A 27020-nucleotide genomic window follows, 5' to 3' on the forward strand; every position below is an offset into this window, starting at 1 on the left:
TCTACTATGAATACAAAATGGTAAATAATAGACCTAATTAATATATTCAATGATGAGTATTGATTTAAGATTTGTACATCCGTATGAAGTCCATTCGTGCAGTCAGAAGAGAGATTCTCAGGTGCTAGAGAAAATCTTGATGACATTGCACACCATATGGAAAATTCACCTAAAAATCTCTCAGCTGTCTTTCTCAGCAAACAGAAATTTCTTATGGTTCTGTGAAGTTACTAAGTTACTATGATGCATAAACTATGGTCAGATGATCATGTACACAGAATTAGATTCTGTGAATGGGTCTAGGAATAAAGTGCATGACTGAGAAATTGATCCTTCCTTCATCCTGTTTTCAAATGGTGGCAAGTTCAAATTAAATAATTTAATTCACAAAATAACTGACACTGGAGTGCCATAACTCCTACTCTGCTCCATGAGAAGCACCTTTATAATCATAAAATAGGAGTGTGGAGTGCAGTTACTGGTGACAGAAAAATTAGCCTCTTTCTATTAAGAAACAATGAACAGTGAAGATACGTGCAGAACATTTTTCAACCTTTTTTTAAATTACAGAGAGAGAATGTAGTATCAAGCTCTTTCAGCAGGACTCAGCGAGGGGTCATATTGACAAATATTCCTTGCAGGAAATTCAAACTGTGTTTAGTGATAGAGTAATCAACCTGATTTAAACCCTTGGAATTATTATCTCTGGAGAAAATCTGAAGACACTTGCTAGATAAACTGAAGGAAAACAACATCCTTCAGATCATACCTGAGCCAGGTTATGAATCAAGGACCTCCATCGTTGCTGTTACCTGTCTCTCCACTACTGATTTTTCCCTTCCAATATTTCTTCTATCTTTCCTCCTCTTTTCTCTATACTCTCTCCCTCCCACTCCCCCATGTATCCATCGACCTCTTAAGACCTCCATCCTCCAACAGATTAATTTTTCAAAGCAAATTAAGACATAGCATGGATGATTTTATAGCTTTTTTTAATTGTTCATTTTTTACAAGTTGCTTTGCGTCGCACCGACACAAGATAGGTCTTATGGCGACGATAGGGGACAGGATAGGGCTAGGAGTGGGAAGGAAGCATCCGTGGCCTTACTTAAGGTACAGCCCAAGCATTTGCCTGGTGTGAAAATGAGAAACCACAGAAAACCATCTTCAGGGTTGGCAACAGTGAGGGGATCAAACCCACTATCTCCCGAATACTGGATACTGGTTGCACTTAAGCGACTGCAGCTATTGAGCTTGGTGATTTTATAGCAGAAGACAAATGTGCAGAAAATAAAGGCAGGCATTTCCAGCATCTCCAAGCACAACATAGATGAGTAGTGACTTTTTCTTTACAATTTACAAGACTATCACTGTAGTTTGCTACTTGGAACTAGTATCGCGGAGATGGCCATGAGAGAAAACCTATCAGACAACGTAGTTCCCATAGACACCAGTTCATCAGACTGGATGAACACGACGTCATAATGTCTACATTTTTGTTTCCTTCTGTGACAATACCACCGTTCATATATAATGCAAAGCACTGCTGCATAATATTCATTCTCTTTACTTCCTCATACGTAGTTCTTTTACCGCAGTTCTCATCTTGCTCATTTCTGTGGTCCAAAATAATAGAAAAGGTTCATTACACACTGAGCAAATTTCTACAATATTACAGTCACCCAACACTTTCCAATGATCCACAATAAATTTACATTAATTATCCAAAATGCTGTTCAAAGTCTTCTTCCTCCATTTCTAAGATTATCACTCGGAAAGAGTTATAAGTTAAAAGTTAAAATTAGAAGTTAAGGGTCAAGGCTAATGTTTTCAATTAAGTGTTAAAGAGTAATTTTGTGAATAAAAATTCTACCTTAACATTTTTAACCTTGTTAAATAAACACCAAATGCTTTAAATAATTTACAAGTCATACCTGACAAATTATGTTGTTGTTGTTGTTGTTTGAGTAATCTTTGATGCAAGCTCTCCATGTCACCCTATCATGTACTAATCTTTCCATTTCTATGCAACTACTACATACTACATCTGCTCTAATCTGCTTGTCATATTCATACCTTGGTCTACCCCTATCACTCTTACTACCTACACTTCCCTCAAAAACGAATTAAACAAATCCTGGGAGTCTTAAGATGTGCCCTATAATTTTATCTCTTCTTCTCATCATACACCTTAGTCATACAGATATCCTCTCACTAATTCAGTATCTCTTCGTGATTCGATCTATACATCCCATCTTCAGCAGTCTTCTGTGACACCATATTTCAAAAGCTTCTATTCCCTTTTTTTCTGAGCTAGTTATCATCAATGTTTCACTTCCATACAATGTCACGCTCCATACGATAGTCTTCAAAAACATTTTTCTAACTCCCACGTCAATCTTTGAAGTGAGCAAATTTCTTTTAAGAAAGGTCTTCCTTGCTTGTGCTAGTCTGCATTTAAATCCTCCTTATTTCTGCCATCGTTAGTTATTTTACTACCCAAGTAACAATATCCATCTACTTACTTTAAGACTTCACTAATTGAATATTTCCTGCATCACCTGACTTTGTTCGACTGCACTCCATTACTTTTGTTTTGGACTTACTTATTTTCATCTTGTACACCTTCCCCGAGACTCTGCCCATACCATTCAGCGATTTCTCTACATGATCTTCAGTCTCAGATAAAATAATATCCTCGGCAAATTTCAGGGTTTTGATTTCCTTTCCTTGGATTGTGATTCCCTTTCCAAATTCCTCCACGATTTCCTTTAACACCCATTCTATGTAAATAATGAAAAGAACGAGGGACAAACATTAGGCTTGCCAACCTTCTTTATGGATTGCTGCTTCTTTTTCAAAGCCCACAATTCTTATCACTGCAGACTAATTTTTGTACAGACTATACTTGATTCTCTGATCTCCGTATCTGATTCCAATCATCTTAAGAATCTCAAATTGCTTGGTCCAATCAATATTATCGAAAGCCTTTTGTAGATCTACGAATGCCATGTACATTGGCTTGTCCTTAATTCGGTCGTTTAAGATCAGACGTAAAGTCACGATTGCTTCGCGTGTTCCTACATTTCTTTTGAAGCCAAACTGATCTCCCAACTCAGCTTCAACTGGTATTTCCATTCTTCCATAAATAATCCATGGCAAAATTTTGCAGGCGTGAGATAATAAACTAATGGCACAGTAGTTTTCACACTTGTCAGCACTGGCTTTCCTGAGAATAGATATTGTAACATTCTACCAAAAATCGGATGGCACTCATCCTGTATCATACATCTTAGAGACCAAATGGAATAATCATGCCGTGGTGGTTTCTCCTAAGGCAGTCAGTAAGGCTGAGGGTATGTCATCAATTCCAGGTGCCTTATTACTATTTAGGACTTTCAAAGCTTTGTCAAATTCTGACCTCAAAATTAGGCCTCCCATTTCATCAGCATCAACAGCCTCTTCTAGTTCCAGAACCGTATCATCTAAGTCTTTATATTGATACAATTGCTGGATATGTTCCTGTCATCTTTCTGCTTTGTCTTGTCTTCTTTCCCTAGAAGTGGCTTTCCATCTGAGCTCTTAATATCCATACACCTAGTTTTCTTTCTCCAGAGGTTTCCTTGATTTTCCTGTATGCAGAATCTACCTTTCCCAGGACCATATAACCTTTAACACATGAGAGGTCACATGAAGGCAAATTGCTCACGCTTAATATTCTAATGAGCTGCTATTTTCCTTTTGCAGTGAATACCCTGTTTAACTGACATTCAACTAGTACTAACATAATTACCCAGTAACAATATTTTCTCAACGTAAAAAATTAAAAGTTTTTGCAAAATCTGGTAAAATTACGTGAGTGTTTAAAGAACGCGAGAGGTCGCGCGTGAGCAAATTGCCTCAACGTTTGCATTTGTACATTTCAATGAATGATTTGGTCACAATTCAAGATAAAACTACAGCACCACACTTCACTGAAAGCCACCATAAACCTCATGAACTTTACTTAAGAAATATTCTTGGAAATGCAGTCATGTAAGAATACACTACGCGATGGGTCGCTCAAAGGCAATTTTCCGTGGCAGATGCGAGAATGAAAGAAAACAAACTACTCCGGAATGCAGCAGGCAATACACTGACGATAATCAACGTCAGGCAGGAGAGAGGGAGGGGAGGGATGAAACGAGCGCCCTAAGCCCTACAGCGGCTAGCAACGAAATTAACAAATATTTTAAATGTGCGGCAAATAGCCGTGGGTGCGACCTCTCGAGTGTTAACATCCTTGCACATCTCTTTCAGCCCTTCTTCCTTATCGATGCTTGCTTGCTTCTTTAAAGGAGGCTAACATCTAGGTCATTGGCTCCACAACTGTCCGGCACTTTCTATCCACTTCATTCTTTAATCAACTGTATTCTTTTCTGCCATCCTATATTTTTTAATTTTTTTTTTTGGTATTTTTGTCGTTCATCATGAGGTGTAATATCTCCCGAGTTCATTGATTCTTCCTTGGCCGTTCCCTTTTTCCTAATCTTTCTTCAGCAGCCCTACTGACCTCATTCTTCACGACTGTCAAAACTTCCTCTATCGTTTTGCCTACAACCTTTCCATTTAGTCCTTGTGCAACATGTTCCTTGAAACAATCTCTCACACCCTTTTCTTTCAACTTGTCTACACCTAATCTCCTTGCATTCCTTCCTTTCTTCAGTTTCTTTAACTTCAGGTGGCATTTCGTGACCAACAAGTTGTGGTAAGAGTCCACATCTGCTCCTGGAAAAGTCTTGCAATCCAACACCTGGTTTCTGAATCTCTGCCTAATCATAATGAAGTCTATTTGATACCTTGCAGTGTCTCCATGTCCTGTCCACATATACAACAGTCATTTGTGGTATTTGAACCAAGTATTAGCAAGGACTAAATTATAATCGGTGCAGAATTCAACTAGTCTTCTTTCATTCCTTTGTCCCAATCCGAATTCTCCTATTGCATTACCTTCTCCTTCATCTACTACTACATTCCAGTCTCCCATCACAATTTGATTCTTGTTACTTTTTACATATTGAATTATATCTTCTATGTCTTCATATATTCCTTCAATTTCTTTATCATCCGCTGAGCTAGTAGACATATAGACCTGCACTACTGTGGTGGGCTTTGGCTTGGTATCTATCTTGACAACAATAATCCTTTAAATATGCTCGTGATAGTAGTTTACCTGCTGCCCTATTTTCTTATACATCATTAAACCAAGTCCTGCACCCCCCCCCCCCCCCCGGTCTGATTTTCTGTTGAAAATTAAGTATTAACCTGAAAATCAACTGAACACTAACTTGTAACTTGCAGACAGACAAGTGGACAGCATTAATCAAGAACGCAACCATCATGGAGTAGATTCTAAAAAAAAATTTAAGTCGAAGTCTCCTGACCAAAAATCCTACTCTTCCTGACAACATACTTAAGTTATACCAACTACATCTATCTTTTGTCTATCCATCTCCCTTTTCAGATTAACCTACCACAACGATTCAAAATTTCTAACATTCCACGCTCCGACTCACATAATGTCAGTATCCATCTTCCTGATGATTGCCCCGTCTTGTGTAGTCCCCATCCAAAGATCCGAATGGAGGACTAACTTACCTCTGGATTATTTTACTCGGGAGAAGCCATCACCAGTATATCATTCATATAGAGAGGGCTGCATGTCCTCGGGAGTTGGTTACGGCTGTAGTACTCGCTGCTTTCAGACGTGTAACAGTATCAATACAGCTGAGACATGTTAAGTATTATTACAAGGCCATATCAGTCAATCATCTAGACTGTCACCCTTGCAACTTCCAAAAACTGCCACCCCCCTTTCGATGAACCATTCGTTAGTCTGGTCTCTCAACAGATACCCATCCGATATGGCTGCAACTGTGGCTCAGCTATCTGCTTCAATGGGATGCACAAGCCTCACCACCGTGGCAAGGTCACATGGTTCGCAGGGGAGAACAAATTAAGTATTAACCTGAAAATCAACTGAACACTAACTTGTAACTTGCAGACAGACAAGTGGACAGCATTAATCAAGAACGCAACCATCATGGAGTAGATTCTAAAAAAAAAAATTAAGTCGAAGTTAAGCAAATGGCTCCTTTGTATTGAAATTAAATGGATGAAGATAGTCCATATAAAGAAACCACTGGCTAGTGGTTGAATATGTAAGTGTCCATTTTCTATAAAGATGACGGATGACTACTAGATTCCTTTCTTCTAAAATAGGAATGCAGCTTTTGATACTGATTGTGAGAAAATGTTCTAACAAGAATGTTATTTAATATTGAATGGATTTAGTATACTGGTTCTTTCTGATGAAAATAAGCAATGGTAAACAGAATACAAAAATGACACTAACTCACTTTTTATGTAATACTGAGAGTTTATTCCTATTTGCTTAATGCTGTCCAACTGTGAGCAATATTACATGAGTACTACTCATTACATCCCACTTAAACCAAGCAGAAGAAGCAACAGTGGTAATATTACCTAGGTATATTATTCTACTCCTCCTTGCATCCCACTTTACATGTTCCCTGTGGTAGTGAATACTGATGGTTTGATTTTACATCACATCAGCCTACCAGTGACCTGATCAATTTGAGTATGGTTGGGTCAACTATTAACTTCAAAACAAAGCAGGTGCAATTACTGGGTGTGTTACTGTTTGAAAGGACATTCCAACATACTGTATTTAATTCCGCAACAGTTTTCCAATGCCATAAGTGTGTGATCCACAAATTATAGCAAAAAACATTTGCTGCTTTCTCCTTCATTAATCTGTGGGTTATGGGAATTTTGTATGTTTATATTTTTATTTTGCTTTGCAACAAACTAGCGTAACATCAAAACATACATAATTTAAACAGTGAATAATTTGTGCAGATTCCTGTATCTTCTGTGCCACCGGAGTGCGATAGCTCCATGCCTGAAGGAGGACGTGTTCTTGCAACTAAATAACATTCTGTGAGAACATATTATGTATTTCAATAACTACACTAGTATATAAAATGACATATACTTATATTTGCTTACCTTAGATTAGTGTAAACAGGAATAGGTTATGTAAGATGAAATACAAATTGTTGCTTTTCGTATTCAACAACAATCTGCCATCTAAAGGCAGGTATATTATAGGCATTGTTCACGGTAAATACACAAAGTGATTACCGTTGAAAGTAACCCGAAGCATTATGAATGCAATATGCAAGAAACAAAATTTGGGTCACCGGTGGGCATAGAAACTAATAATGTACCGGTACTTTGATACTTCATTATGAACAAAATGTTGCCATTAGTTATTCATTCTGCACCAGAACACATGGTGACCCGAACCACAAGTAACACGTTACTCAGGACCTTGGGGGCAGGAACAGGAGAAGGATCTCCCTCTGACTCCAGGACTGAAGGTCAAAAGCCATTAAAAGTTTGTCAGTAACTTTTAATCAAATAGCACAACTATGGCCTGTATAATTACTACATCCCCACTTTGTAGAAAAGCTCCAACACAAAAACAATAGAAAATATGTCTTCTAATTACTAACCATAAATGTCTGAGTCAGCAGAATTTTCCATAGATTGTACAAGAAGATCAGTGAGAGCATCCACTTCTGCCTCCTTTCCAACATTGGGACTTGCTACAGAACTTGGTTTGTTCTGAGATCCACTAACGTATGGTGCATACAGGGAGTAATTGGAACGTGATGACATCTCACTAGGAGGACGTGGGTTGATTGGCTCATAAATTGATTCATAGGTTGAAGAACTCTGTAAAACAAAAATACATAATCAAATAAATAAATATTGAAATTACTTTAACACTCACCAACATACAACAAAATTTGTTTGTTAGCAAAATGAACAACAGTTCAGTGATGTTTCTAACATAACAAAGAATTTAGTCGTTCCCTTCCACACATCGAAGTAATATGCTTATATCAATGGAATAAATAAATAAAAGATATATTTTATGAATTGTAAACTATAGAAGGTGCAAAGTCTACATCATATTGAGACTCAAAACATTTCAGGATTATTTTAACAAAATAAAACTTCATTCTGTCTAAAATGTGGCAGGTCTCTTTTACATCAGTGTAAGGAATAAAATAACATAAATGATTGCTAACTACATTCTTTTGAGTGTCTATTAAGAACATTTGAAAATAATCTTAGCTATATTGTTGTAACAGTGAATTTTTAAAGCAACTGCTGCATTTTCATAGCAATCACACCTGAATCACCTCGGTCAGCTTGGTAATGTGGCACATATATAGAATGCATCACTGAGGGGTTAGCAACAGACTCATAAGGTCTCCCAGGAGTACTCTCACTGCGTGATAAGCAGAGTAGCCCAGATGCAGTTGAAAATGTTTATGTAGCTTACCAGTATGACTTTCAGTATCTCCACTTCACGCTCCACAGTGCCAAGAGTCACCTGAGTGATTCAATAAGAATCTTCCTTTCAATGCTATCAACTACTTTGGCTAAGTCAATGAGGACTGCGTAAAGAGATGTGACTGGCTGTGAAAGAGTGGTGTTGATTTCTTGTAGAAGCTACACTACTGCCTTAACCGTCGATCAGCCTTTCATGAAACCATACTGAGACAGTGATATCGATCTTACTATGCATGATTCAATGCCATTCATTTAAATTTACGAATTTCATCTTATATCCGTATTGAACTGAGGACGTAAGAGAGGTAACTTAAGGGGTCCACTTTTTTTTTTTTTTTTTTTTTTTTTTTTTTTGTTATTTGCTTTACGTCGCACCGACACAGATACGTCTTATGGCGACGATGGGACAGGGAAGGGCTAGGAGCGGGGAGGAAGCGGCCGTGGCCTTAATTAAGGTACAGCCCCAGCATTTGCCTGGTGTGAAAATGGAAAAACTACAGAAAACCATCTTCAGGGCTGCCGACAGTGGGGTTCGAACCCACGATCTCCCGAATACTGGATACTGGCCGCAATTAAGCGACTGCAGCTATCGAGCTCGGTGGGTCCACTTTTTCAATACAAATAATGTTATAATGGTTAAGTTACAACATGTTTACTTGGAACCAGTTTCAATGCTATTTAGCGCCATCTTCAGCCAAAATGTGAGAAATAAGCATAGGTACATACATACATATACATTACACAAAATATTATAGCATTATGACTAAATAAGAGTAAAAAGGGGGAATAAAATAGTTATTCAATCACAAGTTCAGAACTTGGCAGTCATTATCAAAACAACCCCTGGAGGGTGAATTAAAATAGTAATCTAATTGTACAAACACGAGTTAGGACTCAACAAACATTATCTTTTAAAAATACATATAACACTTTAAGACTCTGCTTCAGTCCAAGATGAACTTGCTTGCCAAATATTCAAATTAGTAGTCACTTTTTGCATTAAATTATGTCACTTATTAACTAAGAGTGTAGTGAACATTTTCTTTGAGCTTCGGCAGAATTACAATATTCAATTTGCATAAGATGTTCCTCTGAGAGCTTTGAAGTTAGTTTTACATCATGGCTGTGCTGTTGGCGTGGTCTATTGTTTTTATGTTGCAACATAACGTGTAAGGTGGAGACCAAGTTCTTGAGCCAAGGTTTCTACGATGTTTGCAGTTCAATGCGGGACCTGCAGTGTAACAAGGAGATATTTATAAAAGTTCAAATAGTGAAGAAAAAGAGAGCTTGGGCTATGACTGAATGAGACTCACCTCGGGCGGCAAAGCTGTGACACGTGATGAAGAGGAACTAAGCGTGATGGCTAAGCTTGGGTCAGGGAAGCAGTTAGTGTTGGGGTAGGAAGGGAGAGGGAAGGAAGAGGAGCGGTAGGGGAGGTATGAGGAATGGATGGAAGGGGAATTAGGGAGGGTGATGCGGTGAAAGCGCGTGGCGTGATAAAGTATTACGCATAATATGAAAGACAGATCTATTATTCGCAATTTTAATATTTTTGAAAAATGCAATGAGAAAATCGAACAAGATCTTTGGTTTCTCGGAGATATCATTTAAGTTTAGGTTTGAATTAAAATACTGATCTAAATGAACATAGCAGTTTTCAGTAACATCTAGTAGAGAACCTTTATTTAAAACTTCTAATACCTCAAGACCTTGATCTATTTCAGTAAAGTTATGTTTAAATTCTTTCATATGTAGGCCGACTGCAGAAAATCGGTCATGCTTTATAGCACTGACATGTTCCGTATATCCGATTTTAAAACTACGTCCTGTTTGACCTAGGTAAGAACTACTGCAGCCTTGACAAGAAAACATATATATACCTGATTTTGAAAAAGACTACTTTTATTTATTGATGTAGAGTTATGCAGGATCTCTGTACTTCTATTGCTAGTACAAAAGTCTATTTTAACATTGCGTTTTTTTAAATGTTAGTGATGTTATATATTTCCTTATTAAAGGTAAATGTTGAGAACATGGCAGTGCTAGTTTTGTCTTTTATTAAGGTGGTTTGAATTTATTGATTATTTTTTCAATAAAGGCTTCATTGAATCCATTAAATACCATTCAGGAGAAATTTTGAGAATATTTTAAAGATGTTGCTCTCCAGAGCTATCCCGTGGTATGAACTTGGGTCTTCTTTACTGTCTTTCCCTTTGTATAATCAAAGATGACAGACTGCCTCCATAAGTTAGGTATTCATTTCCTCCACAGATATTCAATGAATAGCAAAGGTATTATTTCTACAGTGTCAGCTTCTGTCGACTTGAGGTATTCATAGATACCATTCAGACCAACAGGCTTTCTATTCCTTTATTCCACAATAAACTTTTTAATTCTTCCATTGTGAAAAGTTATAAAGTGTGAAATGGTAGCACTTTTGGCCCAAATCATTCTGTGCCTTGTCCCAAAATATCTCATTTAAGTATTTCACCAATGACATTGGCTCATGACAGGGATTTGTGGGTACTGTCAGCTGGATCTTAAAATTCTGCATGGCTCTTCCTGTGCTTAACAGTTCATTGTTTTGAATAAAATCCGATTTCTTTGCCTTTTTTTTCTGTATATTTCTGAAGCAGGTCCAAGTCAACCTTATTCTTTGCTTTATGCAGATATCTGAAGGTCTCCAGAAGAAACTTTCTGTTTTTCCTGCATGTTGCACGTATGCCAACATCGAATTTTGGTGCGCAAAATTATGTGATATTTTGATCCAGACATAGGAAAAATATGAGACACATCAATGTAGAGAGCTGAATTTTCTGTGTATCCCAGACTGAAAATATGAAATACTTTATTCACAGGGCAAACTGAGGTCACCAGAGTTCCAGCTGTAATGTATTGCTAACACGTGTGAATGTAGCGCATTTCCCAAACCAAGAATAGCTCCCTCGAAGAGACGCAAGTGCCCTAACTGAAGGTGGGAGCTGGAGTACTTAAGAACTGCCAATCACATTCAGCTCAAGTAAAAGAGGGAATCGAGGTCTAGATATCTTGTACTCCAGTTATTAATGGAGCCGATTTCCTTAATTCAGCGTGAAGGAGTCTCCCACCCCAAGGACCAGCGAGTTGACAATATAAGGCAGGTCCTGGCCCTCGCTGAGCAGGAGCAGTTTCTTCTACCAATACTGAAACCGTACAGTGTCCTGTACAGCTCATCGTCAGTATCTGCATCTTTCCATCCCATTAAAATCAATGCAGAAATCATTTTATTTGTAGCATGTTGGGCAAAAGGAACATCCTCGGGGCCTGATCGGCGTGTGGTCAGAACCGGATCTGCAAAAGGTAGCCTGGCAAACAATGGGAAGGTGTGGCTGAGACCAAGCCGGGATGACATAATGTAGGATGATGGACTGTCGCAGACCAGGTTCGAAGGCTGAAACTCTCGTCTACAGCGCCGAGAGATGGATGAGTAGAACTCTACCATGGGTTTCCCGTGGAAGGAAAAACGACCACCATACAGACGAGTTGACGTCTTTCCTCCGTGTGCAGAGATATTGTTGTGACAGAGTTCTTTTTTTCTTTCTTATGTCACAATTCAAGAATAAATTGATATTTGTGACCCCACTACATGCTTCTTGTCATTTCTAGCAGTGCTAAGCAGTAAACTTACAAAGACAAAGTTATTGTGCCTGTCACGACCGTAAACTTTATAACCCAGGAAGGCATTTTGTGAACTGTGTATTAAGAACTTGAATAATAGCCAATCGAGCCTAGGCAAAGTCTCAGTGCTGTGCGGAATTAAGCATAAATTAGTATCCGCTATAAGTAAATTAGTGGTATCAAATTCGGAGCAGTAACATTCGGCGGTAGAATAGCGTCGAAAGGGACAATCCACTATTCGGAGTAAGGGTTTCTGAAGCCTTATGAGTCACCCTACTCACTCTTTTAGTGCGTACTGCCCTGGATTGGAGTGACCTGCCTTCATAAGGGTAACTCCTGCATAAATTTTGTGTATGTGTCGTAGAAAAAGGGAACGTGTGACGAGTGCTGGAGCTGATACCAATTAGATTACTTCAAGATTTGTAGCAATTGAACAAGCCGATCAGGATGATGGACTTTTGCAGACCACGTTCGAAGGCAGAAACTCCCGTCTACAGTGCCGGGAGATGGATGAGTAAAACTCTACCATGGGTTGCCCGTGGAAGGAAAAACGACCACCATACACATGAGTTGATGTCATTTTATTTCTTAACATGATCAAGTCTAGCCGGCATGACATAATGTAGGATTTTCTTTTGTTAATATATAAATGCTGTAAATAACGCATGTCCTAATAAGGCATATCTTTTTTTGCTAGTTGCTTCACGTCGCATCGACACAGATAGGTATTATGGCGATGATGGGACAGGGAAGGGCTAGGAGTGTGAAGGAAGCGGCCGTTGCCTTAATTAAGGTACAGCCCTAGCATTTGCCTGGTGTGAAAATGGGAAACCATGGAAAACCATTTTCAGGGCTGAGTTTTCATTTGTCATGTTAAAGTAAAATTAAGAGCTAAACTCTCCGGACAAATAATTTATTTATATCTGCTAAGTCCTTCGCGAGAAGTAGTTTTATTGTTAGTAATTAGTAATATGATTATAAGGAACAAGGCTAGAATAGCATTTTGAGTTCCTCTAAAGCAGGTTGGAAACAGTAGTGAGTGATGAATGAGGGATACCATGTCCAATATGGTTGTCGTAGAGAATAGCCGGGGTACTCACGGTTCATTTAGACGATGCCCTTCTTGCTACCCGTTCCTTTCCCATTCTTTTTACATGTCCAAACCATCTCAGTCTTGCTTTCTGTATGTTCTGTACTAACGGTTCTATATTTAGCTCTTCTCTGATTTTAATATTTTGAATTTTATCTCTCCTTGTCTTTTTAACCGATGTTCTTAAAAAAATTTCACTTCTACTGCTTGGATCTTACTGTCTTGTCTCTTATTAGTTACCAGCATTTCTAGTCCGTATGTTACAATTGGTATGAAATACTGTTTATATAATGTTAATTTCGTTCTCTTACATGGGGGCATTCCCTACTCGTCATCACCGATTTCGCTCAAATTTATAAAACATGCACGGCTTGGCTAGAAATGAAAGTACCCGAAGTGGGAACTCCAGATGGCCAAGCGTATAGAAAATAAAAATAAAAATATTGATGCAGCTCTCGCACCGTATAAGCCACTTACGTTAGTACGCATGCCGAGCAGTTGTTGGCGGAGCGATAAGAGCTCGGACTGGTAATTCGATGGTCGTGGGTTCGACTACCCGTGTGGAGACTGTTTTCTCTGTCAACTTTTCTGTTATTCATTTTCCAATTACGCTAGTTGCTTCACGTCGCACTGACACAGATAGGTCTTATGGCAACGATGGGACACGAAGGGGCTAGGAGAGGGAAGGAAGCGGCCGTGGCCTTAATTAAGGTACAGCCCCAGCATTTGCCTGGTGAGAAAATGGGAAACCACGGAAAACCATTTTCAGGCTGCCGACAGTGGAGTTCGAACCTATTATCTCCCGAATACTGGATACTGGCCGCAGTTAAGCGACTGCAGCTATCGAGCTCGGTTCCAATTACGCAGAGAGGTGAATAATTAATTTTATTTACTTGTTTATGCACAAAAGGCATAGAAAAGGTAAAAAATTGGGATTTCATTGTCATTGTCTACCTGCGCCAATAATCTATTGTTTGTGTACAGCCGCCAGGAGCAACCTTCACTTGTCAGGTGAAAACGAATCTTACAGCGAAATGACTATTCACATTTATGGCACATTCACCAAGGAGGAGAGCCTCCGTGGCTCAGACGGCAGCACGTCGGCCTCTCACCGCTGAATACCGTGGTTCAAATCCCGGTCATTCCATTCGAGATTTGCGCTGGACAAAGCGGAGGGGAGACGGGTTTTTCTCCGGGTACTCCGATTTTCCCTGTCATATTTCATTCCAGCAACACTCTCCATTCTCGTTTCGTAGCATCTATCATTCATTAACATACCACTTTGGGAGTGGCGACCCCATCGCAACAATAGCCTATAAATGATTCATTCATTCCCTGACCCAGTCACTGACTGGAAAACAGGTTGTAGGTTTTCATTTTGTTTTTCCCCAAGGAGGGGAGATAGCCAATAAAGGAGAAAAAAGAATTTCTGTTTGAACACGTCGGAAAAGTTCGCAACTAAAAATTTTCTACAATTGTGCGCTCATTAAAAAAATGACGTCCTATATGCCTTTTGCATATAAATAAAAAGCAAAGTCACCTCTGTACAGGCCATTAAGGCCCTTGGAGGAGTGGAAGGTAAAGGCTTCCACCATTGTTAACCTCGGCACGTGATGGGGTAGAGTGGTTAGCTCTACACCCGGCCACCTTTGCCCCCAGGAATTAATCTGGAACTCATTTTTGGTGTAGGCTGAGTGAACCTCAGGGCCATATGCACCTCCGAAAGTGGAAATTTCGTTTCTTAAATTTTACGACTTCCTGACGGGGATTCGAACCCACGTCCTTCCGGACGAACCAAGCACGCCTTTACCGCCTCGGCCAGGCAGCCCCTTTTGCGAATAAATACGTAAAATAAATTAAAATAAATGAATAATATACAATTGAGAAAAATATTCTCCACACGAGGAGTCGAACCCGCGACCATCGAATTACTAGTCCAAGCTCTTACCGCTACGCCAACAACTGCTTGGCAAGCGCACTAACGTAAGTGGCTTATACGACGCGAGAGCCGCGTCAACATTTTTAATTTTATTTTCTATACGCTTGGCCATCTGGAGTTCCCACTTTGGGTACTTTAATTTCTAACCAAGCCCTACATGATCTATAAATTTGAGCGAAATCGGTGGTGACGAGTAGGGAATGTCCCCTTGTTAGTTTAAATACTCACAAGCACATACAATTTTTGTCCAGTGCTTTTAGAAATTGTTTAATGATCCAAGTTTGATATGCTACGGGGAAAGTAGTATTTATTTTAGGATCAACCAGACTAGCACGAATTACATTTTTCTCTCCAGGAGTTCTACTTTCCCTCTTAGGCCACTTTGTCACTCTCCAATGTTTATCTCCACTTCTACTACCCCAATGACACAAAAAACAAGGAAATTTTGTCTAACCTGCTTGTTGGCCTAGCAAGACAGCAGTTGTGTAAAAAGGTAGGTATCCACACAATACGCACTAATGTTCCTGGTAGTTGTTTTTTCCCTAGAATCAACTGAAAACGTTCATAACTTTCTTTGCGGAAAACAGAATACCCAAAGAGAATCAAAGGAAATTTGTTTCTATTATGTAGTAACACTGCTTTCAGGATTTTCTTCAATGCATTTGATAAATAAACACCGGTCATCACTATAAATTTTCACCACCACACTGGAAAATTAAACCTGATATTTATGTCACAGCAATAAGCTACCTGTTTTTCCGTTTTGAAAAACGTATGGAATTCTTCCTCTCAGTCACTGTACCAATTATAGTCCTGGTGCCAGAATGTTCTTTTCTTCCAAACACGATCCTGCAATATCACCAATTTCCTTGGTTAGACCTAAGTCCAACATGAAATCGTTCAGACCGGGCGAGTTGGCCGTGCGCGTAGAGGCGCACGGCTGTGAGCTTGCATCCTGGAGATAGTAGGTTCGAATCCCACTATCGGCAGCCCTGAAGATGGTTTTCCGTGGTTTCCCATTTTCACACCAGGCAAATGCTGGGGCTGTACCTTAATTAAGGCCACGGCCGCTTCCTTCCAACTCCTAGGCCTTTCCTATCCCATCGTCGCCATAAGACCTATCTGTGTCGGTGCGACGTAAAGCCCCTAGCAAAAAAGAAATCGTTCAGCTCTGCCTGAGTAAAAAGCTGTGGTTTGTCTTCTAAAGTGAATGGGGAGAAATCCTCATCCCCTTCAAACCTTTTGTAGACTCAGATGAACTCTATTGCTCCACATCCTCTAGTTGCTTTGGTGGCACTGGAACAGGAATAGTTGGGCTGTGTGGCTAATAGGCAATTCTAAGCCTTCAAGATATTTTATTTTTGATTTATTAGCTTCGTTTTACCCTGATACATTGCCCAGACAGACGTAGCAATCATGATAATGATTTTTGGTTCACACCAAATCATGGGAATTCCAAACAGCATGGAATTCTTGATGATAATGATTTTTGGTTCACACCAAATCATGGGAATTCCAAACAGCATGGAATTCTATTTTCCACTAAACCACTGTCTTAGTTCTTCAAAACCTGTTTTACATGTAGTATGTGGCACCCATTTTTTGTCTTTATCTCCAAGCTTTACTTTGAAATAGTCAAGATACACTTTCATAATAAAGGGTGTAATATGTTTCTGCCTCCGTTACAAGTACGAATCACATACATAATAAAAATTGTTCAGGTTGTTCACACACTGCTTTCTTGGTGCTGCAGAGACTCGAGCCTTATTAACATATCACTATACACAACACTACGGAACACTTAAAAACTAGCAAATACGAGGGTAGGGACGTAAGTCATTGCAAGTATTTTTATTAGCATGGATGCGGGATCTACCAGACAAATGGAAATATACAGATGGGAGTAAGGAGCATACAGTGCAGGTGAATGTATGAAAAATGCTGAGTAGGTTTACCAGTTGTAGGATAAAGTGACAAAACTGTCAGCCAGGAAATCCTTGTGCTACATAATGTTCATTCTCAGAGAGTACAGTAACCCTTACAGTAAACACTCAAAATAGTCCCCTAGGTTATCCCTCACTTTTTGCCAATGATGCGGGAGACGTCGGATACCAGTCGCCTCAACATGTGTGAATTTTGCAAATTCATGTTGCACAGCATTGTCAATGTCCTCTCGCATCCCAAACCGTCTCCCATCCAATGGTTCTTTCACGTTGGAGAGGAGATCAAAATCGCACAGAGACAAAGTCTGGTAAGCATAGCAAGTGTTCCAGTACTTTCCACACTGCTCTTGCCTCGTCACATCCATTCTGCACGGAGCCTGACTCACTACTGCTGTCCCATCGCCCTGCGAGTGGTACCTGTCCAATACACAGCCATCTCGTGCTGTGCCCATATACTGTGAGTGTCATGCTTTCCAACACATATGACTATTATATAGTAGCACCACGAAAATATGAGGAATAAAGTAGCTGCTACCCTAACCCTCATATTACACTCCTACAACAATGAGAAAAGAAAGCCAACTGAAGACTATGAAGGTACTATACTAAGATACATTTATCTAAGGGCTGTGTTTATCTTATCTTTTCTTTCCTCAGATATTTTTATGAGTTATGTTTTGGTACCCTTCTCTTCAATGCTATCAATGCTGACAGATTTATTACTTCCCTTCACCATGTTGGTCTTGCGTTCTCAAATTAACCCTCTGACAATTTTAAACATATGGTCGGCTGCAATATGAAGTACAGTTGGAATTCAAGAGGACAAATTGGGGCAAATATTCACTTAGAGGAAGAGGAGTTAGGGAATGGAATAATTTATCAAGGGACATACAATTCAATAAATTTACAAGCTCTTTGCAATTATTTAAGAAAAGACTATGTAAACAACAGATAAGGAATTTGCCACCCACATGACTGCGCTAAATGCAGATCAGTGGTGATTGATTGGAAGAACTGAAGGTGAAACGGGTGTTTTGTTTCATGAACAAATTATCTGCATAGGTTCGCGTTATTTTTATTTGTTATTATGTAATGCACTATAAAGTTTCTGAAACATTCCATAAATCCAATACAATATAGCACTGAGGTTATATTTTATTTTCACCAAGGGGTGTCCTATCCCCATAGTACTTTTCTCCACATACTAAGTCAGAATTATGTATTCTTCCAATTGTTATGACTGGCAATTTTGCTTTGTATGTGTTAAAATTATTTCCATATATCCATAAATTTGCATGATAAAAGTATTTTAGGATAGCTTTGTTTTTAATTCAACATTTTCATTTATTCTTGTCCAGCACCTGCCAGGTCGGGGTGTTGATGGCACTTCTCCATCGTTGCCTCTCCTTCCACCACACCTCTTCAGTAACTGTATCACAGTCCGGTCTTCTTTTTCTTATACTGTTCTTGACAGAGGCCATCCATCTTGCTCTGGGTCTCCCTCTCGCCCTCTTTCCTTCTATCTTAGCCTCCAACACTTGTTATGGTATCCTTCCTTCCTCCATCATCATAATATGTCCAAACCATCAATATATTCTTCTCCACCCTATCACTCAGTTTTTCTACCCCTACAACATTTCTGACCTCAACATTTCTTAATCTGTTTCTCCTTGTCTTCCCTACCATACTCCTAAGGAACTTCATCTCAATGGCCTGAATTTCACTCTCATTTCTTGCTGTCAAAGTCCAAGTCGCTGATACATAGGTTAATATAAGGGTATAGTACATCCTGTACATTATCTCTTTACATTTCATAGGAATGTCTCAGTTCCTCAGCAGGTTCCTTTCATTCAGATAGAACGTATTTCCCGCGTGTAACTTTCTGCTGATCTCCTTATCCAATCTTGCATCTTGCATTATTTCACTTCCCAAATATTTGAAATATTCAATAACCTCAAGATTTTGTACCCTGATACTAATGATTCCTTTTCCTTCTGTTTCTCCTCCTGTCATCACCACTGTTTTTCTCTTCTCCACACTGATTTCCATACCGTATCAATATTGTCACTTAAAACATCTAGTTGGATTGTTGACTCCCCAGATCACTATGTCATCTGTAAACAATATTTTCATATCCCCTCCATATCTTGCCTTTGTTTCCTTTAGAATTTCATCCATAACCATTATTAACATAAGTGGAGACAATATAGAAACAATACACTTCCCTGTCTTAGTCCTGTTTGTTTTCTAAACCAGTGGCAAAGCGTGAACTCAGTAAAGGGGGAGACAGAGATTTTTTACTTTAAACTATTTTAATCATATTATATATTGAATTTTGTTTTCGACACATACAGATCTATATTTAATATTATATTAATGACTGAAAATAAGACAAATCCTATAACAAACTATAAGCCTACGTGCACTCATTTTATTTTAAATATAGACTAAATAGGCAGCGGGAGTTGTCAAATAACAACATACTTTTAGAATAAAAAATGGCAATATACGAGGGCTATTTTTTTTTTTTCAAGGTCCGATCGGTCGCGACAGTCAAACGCCCACGAATATATGATGAACCGCTGCGCAGATGTGTTGCGCAACGTCTCTGAAATGACCGTTATGCGCCTCGCCTAAGTCCCGTCAGTAGTGAACGTGCAGCGCGCTCGTAAACATGGCTACAACGATCGCTTCGCCTGCCAAGTGTGAAGTACGCGGTGTAATTCGATTTCTTCAGGCTGAGGGGTGCAATGCAGCCGAAATTCATCGCCGAATAAGTCGTGTGTATGGTGAAACGTGCATGAGCGACAGCAAAGTGCGACAATGGTGCAGGAACTTTACAGCAGGGCGTACAGACGTCCATGATGCAGGCGGCCAGGGAAGGAAGCGTGTGTCAACCGATGATCTTGTTCAGCGTGTGGATCAGGCAATTCGAGAAAATCGTCGGTTCACAATTTCTGTGCTGAGTGCTTCGTTTCCTGAAATTTCCAGGTCAGCTCTCTACACAATTGTGAGTGAGACACTTCAGTACCGCAAACTTTGTGTGAGATGGGTTCCGAAGATGCTGTCTGACCGTCACAAAACACAGCGACAGCGCTACCATGATGAAGGACCGGATTTTTTGAACAAAATTGTCACAGGGGACGAGACATGGGTTCATTTTGAAACGGAAGAAACAAAAGAGCAATCCAAACAGTGGATGCATTCGCACTCCCCGAGTAAGCCAAAGAAATTCAAGCGAACATTCTCCAACAGAAAGTGTATGGCTACTGTGTTCTGGGACCGGAAAGGAGTTCTGTTGGTGGAATTCATGGAACATGGTTCCACCATCACTGCAGCCGCATACTGTGCGACTATTCAACGTCTACGACGGGCAATTCAGAATAAGCGGAGAGGGATGTTGTCATCAGGCATTGTCCTCCATGACAATGCTTGGCCGCACACTGCAGCTGCCACCACGAACGTCCTGCAGCGTTTCCAGTGGGACGTTTACGATCACCCAGCATACAGTCCGGACCTGGCTCCATCAGATTTTCACTTCTTTGCTCACATAAAACGCTGGCTAGGAGGACAGCGTTTTGACACCGATGAGGCGCTGCAGACCGGCATACAAAGATGGTTACAGGCGCAGGCGGCAACGTTCTATCAAGAGGGCATTGACAAGTTGGTACCACGCTACGACAAATGTCTCAATCTGCAAGGCGACTATGTTGAAAAATAGCTGTGATGTATCAGTAAGTGTTACTAATAGAAAAGTGTCAAATATGTACTGCTGTTTCATTTCATGACCAATCGGACCTTGAAAAAAAAAAATAGCCCTCGTATTTCATTTATATGTAGATTTAATAAGAGAAATAAGAAATAAATAGGCTTTCGTACAAATCACCTTAAACAATATTCTTGTAAATGAGTTCAATCCGTCTGTTCTTCATTTCAGCAAATATATTTATTACTCTCGTTTTGAAGTCGGAGGTCTTGCTAAGATACCACAACAGCTCCTTCTAGAGTTTCCAAGTTAGACAGTCTATGGTTGGTCATCGAATTCCTTAAATAGGTTTTAATTCGTTTGAAGGCACCCATTGCGTGATCGCTAGAAACTGACGTTAACGGAATATACGCCATCAAGTTAAGCAATTTTGTTGTTTCCTTATGTACACTCTGGAGTTCATTATTAAGAATGTAAGCCAATAGTTGTTGGGGTTATAATATCGTGACTAATATTGGTGGGCAAGGAAATGAATATACTTGAAAGGTTTTCATGCTGTCATTCATTTATTAGATGTAAGTGTGCTATATTTCGTATTTGAATATTATTTTATTTTGAGACGTGTCTTATAATAAAGTAAATTCAAATTAATTACATTAAAAGCACGTTTGAGATGGTACCGGTAGCCAATAAGAGCACATTTATACCCGAGATCCAAATACTAGCCAATGAGAGCAACAAGAGACGCTGGCAAGTCTGTCTACTGGGCGGAGAAATCTCGCTATAAGAAAGTCATAGTTGCACAGTCAGCTCCTACAGATAGCGTTAGTGTTGCTCTATCTGAAAGTTTGAAAATCAAAGGGAACATACACAGAATGGACAGCGTCTACTTTCGCTTACGTGTTTCGTGGAACTGGCGTGAGCCCTAGTATTGCCGAAGATTGATGAAAATAAGTAAAGCGAGGAATACAATAATGTCATGAATGTGGAAATATTTATTATACAAAATTAACTAGATAAGATTTCGTTCACAAAATGTTAAGGGTACACGCTGTCTACCCTGTCTCCCCTGACGCTTCGCCCCTGTTCTAAACCAATCTGTTCTCCCCACTAGGGTCTGGACACAACAGGGACAATTCTTATAATTAGCTTTCACTAGTACCCTTGATTGCCTTCCACATCCTTTTCCTTCCAGGATTTCCCCACACTTTTTCTCTATTTAACACTATTGTATGCCTTCTCTAGGTCAAGAAATGCCATCACCAGATTTTTTCCATATTCCCACTGTTTTTCCATCAGTAATCCCATGGTAAACATAGGGTATATAATTGACCTGCGCTGTTGAAATCCATACTGCTCTTCTTTAAAATGTCTTTCCACCTTTCTTCTCATCCTCCTTTCTATTATTCCCCCCAATATTTTGGCTACTTGTGACAACAGTGTAATTCCTCGATAATTGTCACATACATATACACATTCACAGTCATATTTTTTAAAATTGATATCTTGTAAATGGTACATGATAAAGTATTTCTGTTCTGCCCTTGCTGAATTCTACATACTAATATTTAGAGATCAAGCCAGCTAGGAAGACAGCCGGTGAGGGGAAGTGTGCGAGTGAGAAAGCAGAGCCGTGGGAGTGAGAATGCTGACTTCCCCTTCTCGCTCAGTGTTGTGGCGATGTACAGTTGACCCAAAATATTTGTTATAACTGACATGTAACACTCTGCAGATTTTCAGTTAGTGGAATTCCCTTCCAGCTGTAAACTACAGACATACCTAGCCCAAACGAATGTATTTACAAGTGTTACAGATGATAGATAGATTTAAAGAGTTAGAACATAATTTAACCTCTTATTATAGTAGCTGTCAAAATTGTTTTCTTGTATGAATTTGCGTAGTCATTATTTTAAATTATAATTTGATGTAAAATTAACTTTACGACGCTGTAGATGTACAGTGTAGAATATGGTTTGCTATAACAGCAGGCTTCATAACCTGAGCCACGTCATGTAAAATAAGTCGATATTAATAATAATAATATACATCAAGGATGAAACACACAAGAAATTTGAAAACTCTCAGGTACCATGCAAAAAAGGAGGATAACTTTTTATGGTCATCTTCTCCTCAGAATGAACTCTAATTGATTAACCGAACTAATCTTTCACTTCTTCCATAACTGCAAAACAAAACTGAACTGGTTTAAAGAAACTGAAAAATACCTGGTAGAATTAAAAAAGTAAAACTAAAGTAATAACTGAAAAAGAAACTATAAGGTTCCAAGACAAATCTACATTAAAAGCCAAATCTATCATCTCGAAAGATGAGAGGAAAAGAACACCACACAGAGAAAGGATTGATTCATCATCATCATCATCATCATCATCATAATAAGAAGAAGAAGAACTTTTGCTATAAGGCTGGCAGAAAAGATCTAATTATGAGATTTACGCCCTCTCTCAACAACACACTATAATGGGTGCGATAGAATCCAACAGATTATGCTGGGCTGGACATGTACTGAGGATCCAGGATAACAGAGCACCAGTAGATCTATACAAGGGATCTCTTAATGAGAAAAGACCTCTAGAAAGACCCCGGAAGCACCTGGAAGAAGGAGATCAACAAGGTATGCTGGACCCTCCAAACTGATAACTGGGAAGAGCGGGCTCAAGATTGAAAAGGATAGAAAAGTATTGAGAGATCGGCACGGGAACTTCACATCCCTCAGAAGCCTACGGAGTGAGTGAGTGAGTGAGTGAGTGAGTGAGTGAGTGAGTGAGTGAGTGAGCGAGCGAGCGAATTTTGCTATAAGGCGAGAAAGCAGGGTTAGACTATATGATCATTTGTTCCTAACTTCTTAATGCCAAGATTTTGTTGCTTTCCTGTAACATAAGAAATGTGACTTAACAATATGACATATGTACCGATATAATGGTTCTCAGGTACAGCAACAAAATATAATTCATAACAGGAAACACCATAAAGGGTCCACATATGCTGAGTAAAAGGCAACAACGTATGCATACAAAAATAACTTAAATGACACTTGAAATAATAAATAATAAAATTATCACACTATATTCACAAAATGAGCACGTACATGTTTTATAATGTCCTCTACAGCTCTTCAATTCCACTGAGTTCTCCGTCATCACTTCTGTCGTCCTCACCAGATGACGTGTCGTTGGCTCCCAGCTGGATCACAAAAGGACTCTATAATGTCTTCAAGAGGTTCCTCATCCCTCATGAAGCCTTTCTCCACCTTCTTTGTGTGTTTACATTTACGCTTCCAGTCTTTGGCGGATATTGATGCCAATTTCTGTCTAGCGAGTTTCTCTACGTAGTCAGTAGTGATGGTGACATTGTGAGAAGCTACCCAGTTCTTCACTTCTACCCACATTATTTCAATACTGTTTAATTCAGGGTGATGTGGGGGCAGTCGAAGGGCCGAGTGTCTGTACTGTTCCACAAGTTCCAAGTTCATCTAGGACGTAGGATTTGTGTGCCGGCTTCTGCAATTTGATAAGCTCAAAAAGCTCGTGTTTGTACATCGTCTCACGGTGTGGAATGTTCCTGTTCACTAGCCAGGAGATCGTCACTTTCCTTGACCTGGAAGTTGCAGCATGATCTACTTCCTTGTTGTGATATGACGCGTTTTCAATTACAAGAACACTGCGAGGTGGAAGATTAAGAATAAGCATATCTATCACCCACTTAAAAAAATTGTCACTATTCATGTAATCGTGGTAGTCACCAATCTTGCTGCCAGACTTCCAGATTAGCAGACAGTTCTTAATGAAACCCATTTCCCCACCAGCATGTATAAATATAAGTCTTTTCCTTTTGACATGGACGCTGATATACCGGATATTGAATTAACAGACCAGCCTTTGCTGTATACATGGGACGTTTGTATATAGGTTTCATTCATGTACACTATAGGCCTATCCTCCACCCGATACTAGGCAATTTTTCAAATAAACATGATGATGATGATGATGCTTGTTGTTTAAAGGGGCCTAACATCTAGGTCATCGGCCCCTAATGGTACGAAATGGGACGAAATGTAATGACAAATTAAAAGTCCAAAATCTTCCACTGAACAGGATTCAAAACTTGAGGATGAAGAATGGATGGATACGAATTTAAAACAATCAGTGGATCCGACGCACAATGCCCCACATTCCTAGGGACTAGTGTTAAACAATAGTATTACTACCAAGAGACTGCTTCTCAAGCACAATACTGAATCGATGATGCTTGTAGTCTAAAGAAGTCCAAAATCCAAGTCATCAGCCCCTCATAATGGTACTTATCACTAGGAAAGTAGAACCATGGTATTTGTCATGGTGCGGTACCAATCAAAAGTAGCGCACAGACTCGTGGTATTCCACACGTTGTGGTACTACTACTGCTGTTCCTCATATAGTAGGTACTAATCATAGGCAAGCCAGAACCATGGTGTCGCTCCTAAAGTGGTACTAATCACAGGTACTGTAAAAGCCGGCAATGCAGTCTGTTGCTACTAATCACAAACCTATTTGGTACTCATCACAGGGGTACTACGCGCAGGTAAAAGTGACCTATGGTGTTCCCCACGTGGTGATACTAATCACAAGTAGTTTCATGGTTCTAAGACAATCATCCCTTGATACCAATACTCATTCGGAACAAATATTTCAGATTCCCTATGGGAATCAACATCTATATCAATCATCCCTTGGTCGCCCCTTTTAGTCGCCTCTTACGACAGGCAAGGAATACCGTGGGTGTATTCTTCGTCTGTGTCCCCCAGCCACGGGGGGTTCAAATAAACATATATTTTGTATTTTATGTCATGTTTTCCCACTAGGATGCGCTTGTTTGTGTTAGTTTTGTTTTTGTTTTTTTCCCCCAACGATATCCTAATGATCGAAGGATTCGCTTGACACTAGTATTGGATCCTTTGAACTCAAAGTCTTTCTCTAACTTTGCACAAATTTTTGAAACTCTATGTAAACATTTTTCAACTAAATAAAAATTGTTAACAATAGCACATACGGCACCTTCGTCAAATAACACTTGTATGTTTTATTATTCGTCCACCTATTCAATACAATACAATCTTAAAAATTAGGACATTGTACTTATAAAAATTGTTGACATGAAATTAATATATTAGATGGTACATGTTTCGCCTATCAATAGTAAGCATCATCAGCCATATTTTTCATCTTAAGAATAGATCAGGTACCTGATTGGAAATAACTTATGAATGCTGTTAAAAACTATGTCGTGTAAAGTGTATTAGGAAACTTTAAACAACTATTATAATATAAAATGTAGTATGCTATTACTTGACAATATTTGTGATAATATTGGAGTCTAAAAATATGACAATTGTTTAAGGATTATGACATATTAAAAGATATTACAATAAAGATAAAAATCAGAAAACCATCTTTATTGTAATATCTTTTAATATGTCATAATCCTCAAACAACTGTCATATTTTTAGACTCCAATATTACCACAAATATTGTCAAGTAATAGCATACTACATTTTATATTATAATAGTTGTTTAACGTTCTCTAATACATTTTACACGACATAGTTTTTAACAGCATTCATAAGTTATTTCCAATCAGGTACCTGATCTATTCTTAAGATGAAAAATATGGTTGATGATGCCTACTATTGATAGGCAAAACATGTACCATCTAATATATTAATTTCATGTCAACAATTTTTATAAGGACAATGTCCTAATTTTTAAGATTGTATTGTATTGTATTGAATAGGTGGACAAATAATAAAACATACAAGTGTTATTTAATACAAATACTTTCAATACGGACCCAAGAATGAATTTTATCACATGTAATAACCTTCGTCAAAGTCGATCAGTCCATATTCTTTGTGCGCATTTTTTGTATTTTTTGTTTGGTGTTTCAAACCATTGCTTACGCTATTATACAAGAGCAATGAGAGGTAGGGTCACCGAATTCAGTTTTCAGTTCTCCTGCTAGAGTCGCCTTTCTTAGACATATGTTTTGAGTGTCTTCTTATGTTCAGCATGGATCTTGTGATAAGTGCTTGTGAAAATTCACTAATGTATAGCTAATTATGATGCTTACGGAGAATACACAAATTCTGAATGTTGCTTATGATCCATTTTTGTTGTAATGCAAATAATCATGCATATCATGCCATGTTTGAAACATTTCAAGGGTTTCATTGAAGCTGTTCCTGTCGACGATTTCTTCTGG

The 27020-nt window shown here is 39.0% G+C and overlaps 2 protein-coding genes across 2 annotated transcripts in view; one reads left to right on the plus strand and one right to left on the minus strand.

Annotated features, from left to right (window-relative positions):
- The window catches only part of Ipo9 (Importin 9), an 839375-nt gene that overhangs the window by 811459 nt on the left and 896 nt on the right, over nucleotides 1-27020 (plus strand). The gene's annotated exons all lie outside the window — the stretch shown is intronic.
- Nucleotides 1-27020, minus strand: part of Zyx (lipoma-preferred partner zyxin) — a 242056-nt gene that overhangs the window by 94188 nt on the left and 120848 nt on the right. The window contains exon 6 of the mRNA XM_067141232.2: nucleotides 7581-7803. Within this exon, the coding sequence (XP_066997333.1) occupies nucleotides 7581-7803 (223 nt within the window). The remainder of the gene's footprint in view (nucleotides 1-7580; nucleotides 7804-27020) is intronic.

The sequence above is a fragment of the Anabrus simplex genome, chromosome 2, assembly GCF_040414725.1.
Source record: "Anabrus simplex isolate iqAnaSimp1 chromosome 2, ASM4041472v1, whole genome shotgun sequence".
NCBI classification, from domain to species: Eukaryota; Metazoa; Arthropoda; class Insecta; order Orthoptera; family Tettigoniidae; genus Anabrus; species Anabrus simplex.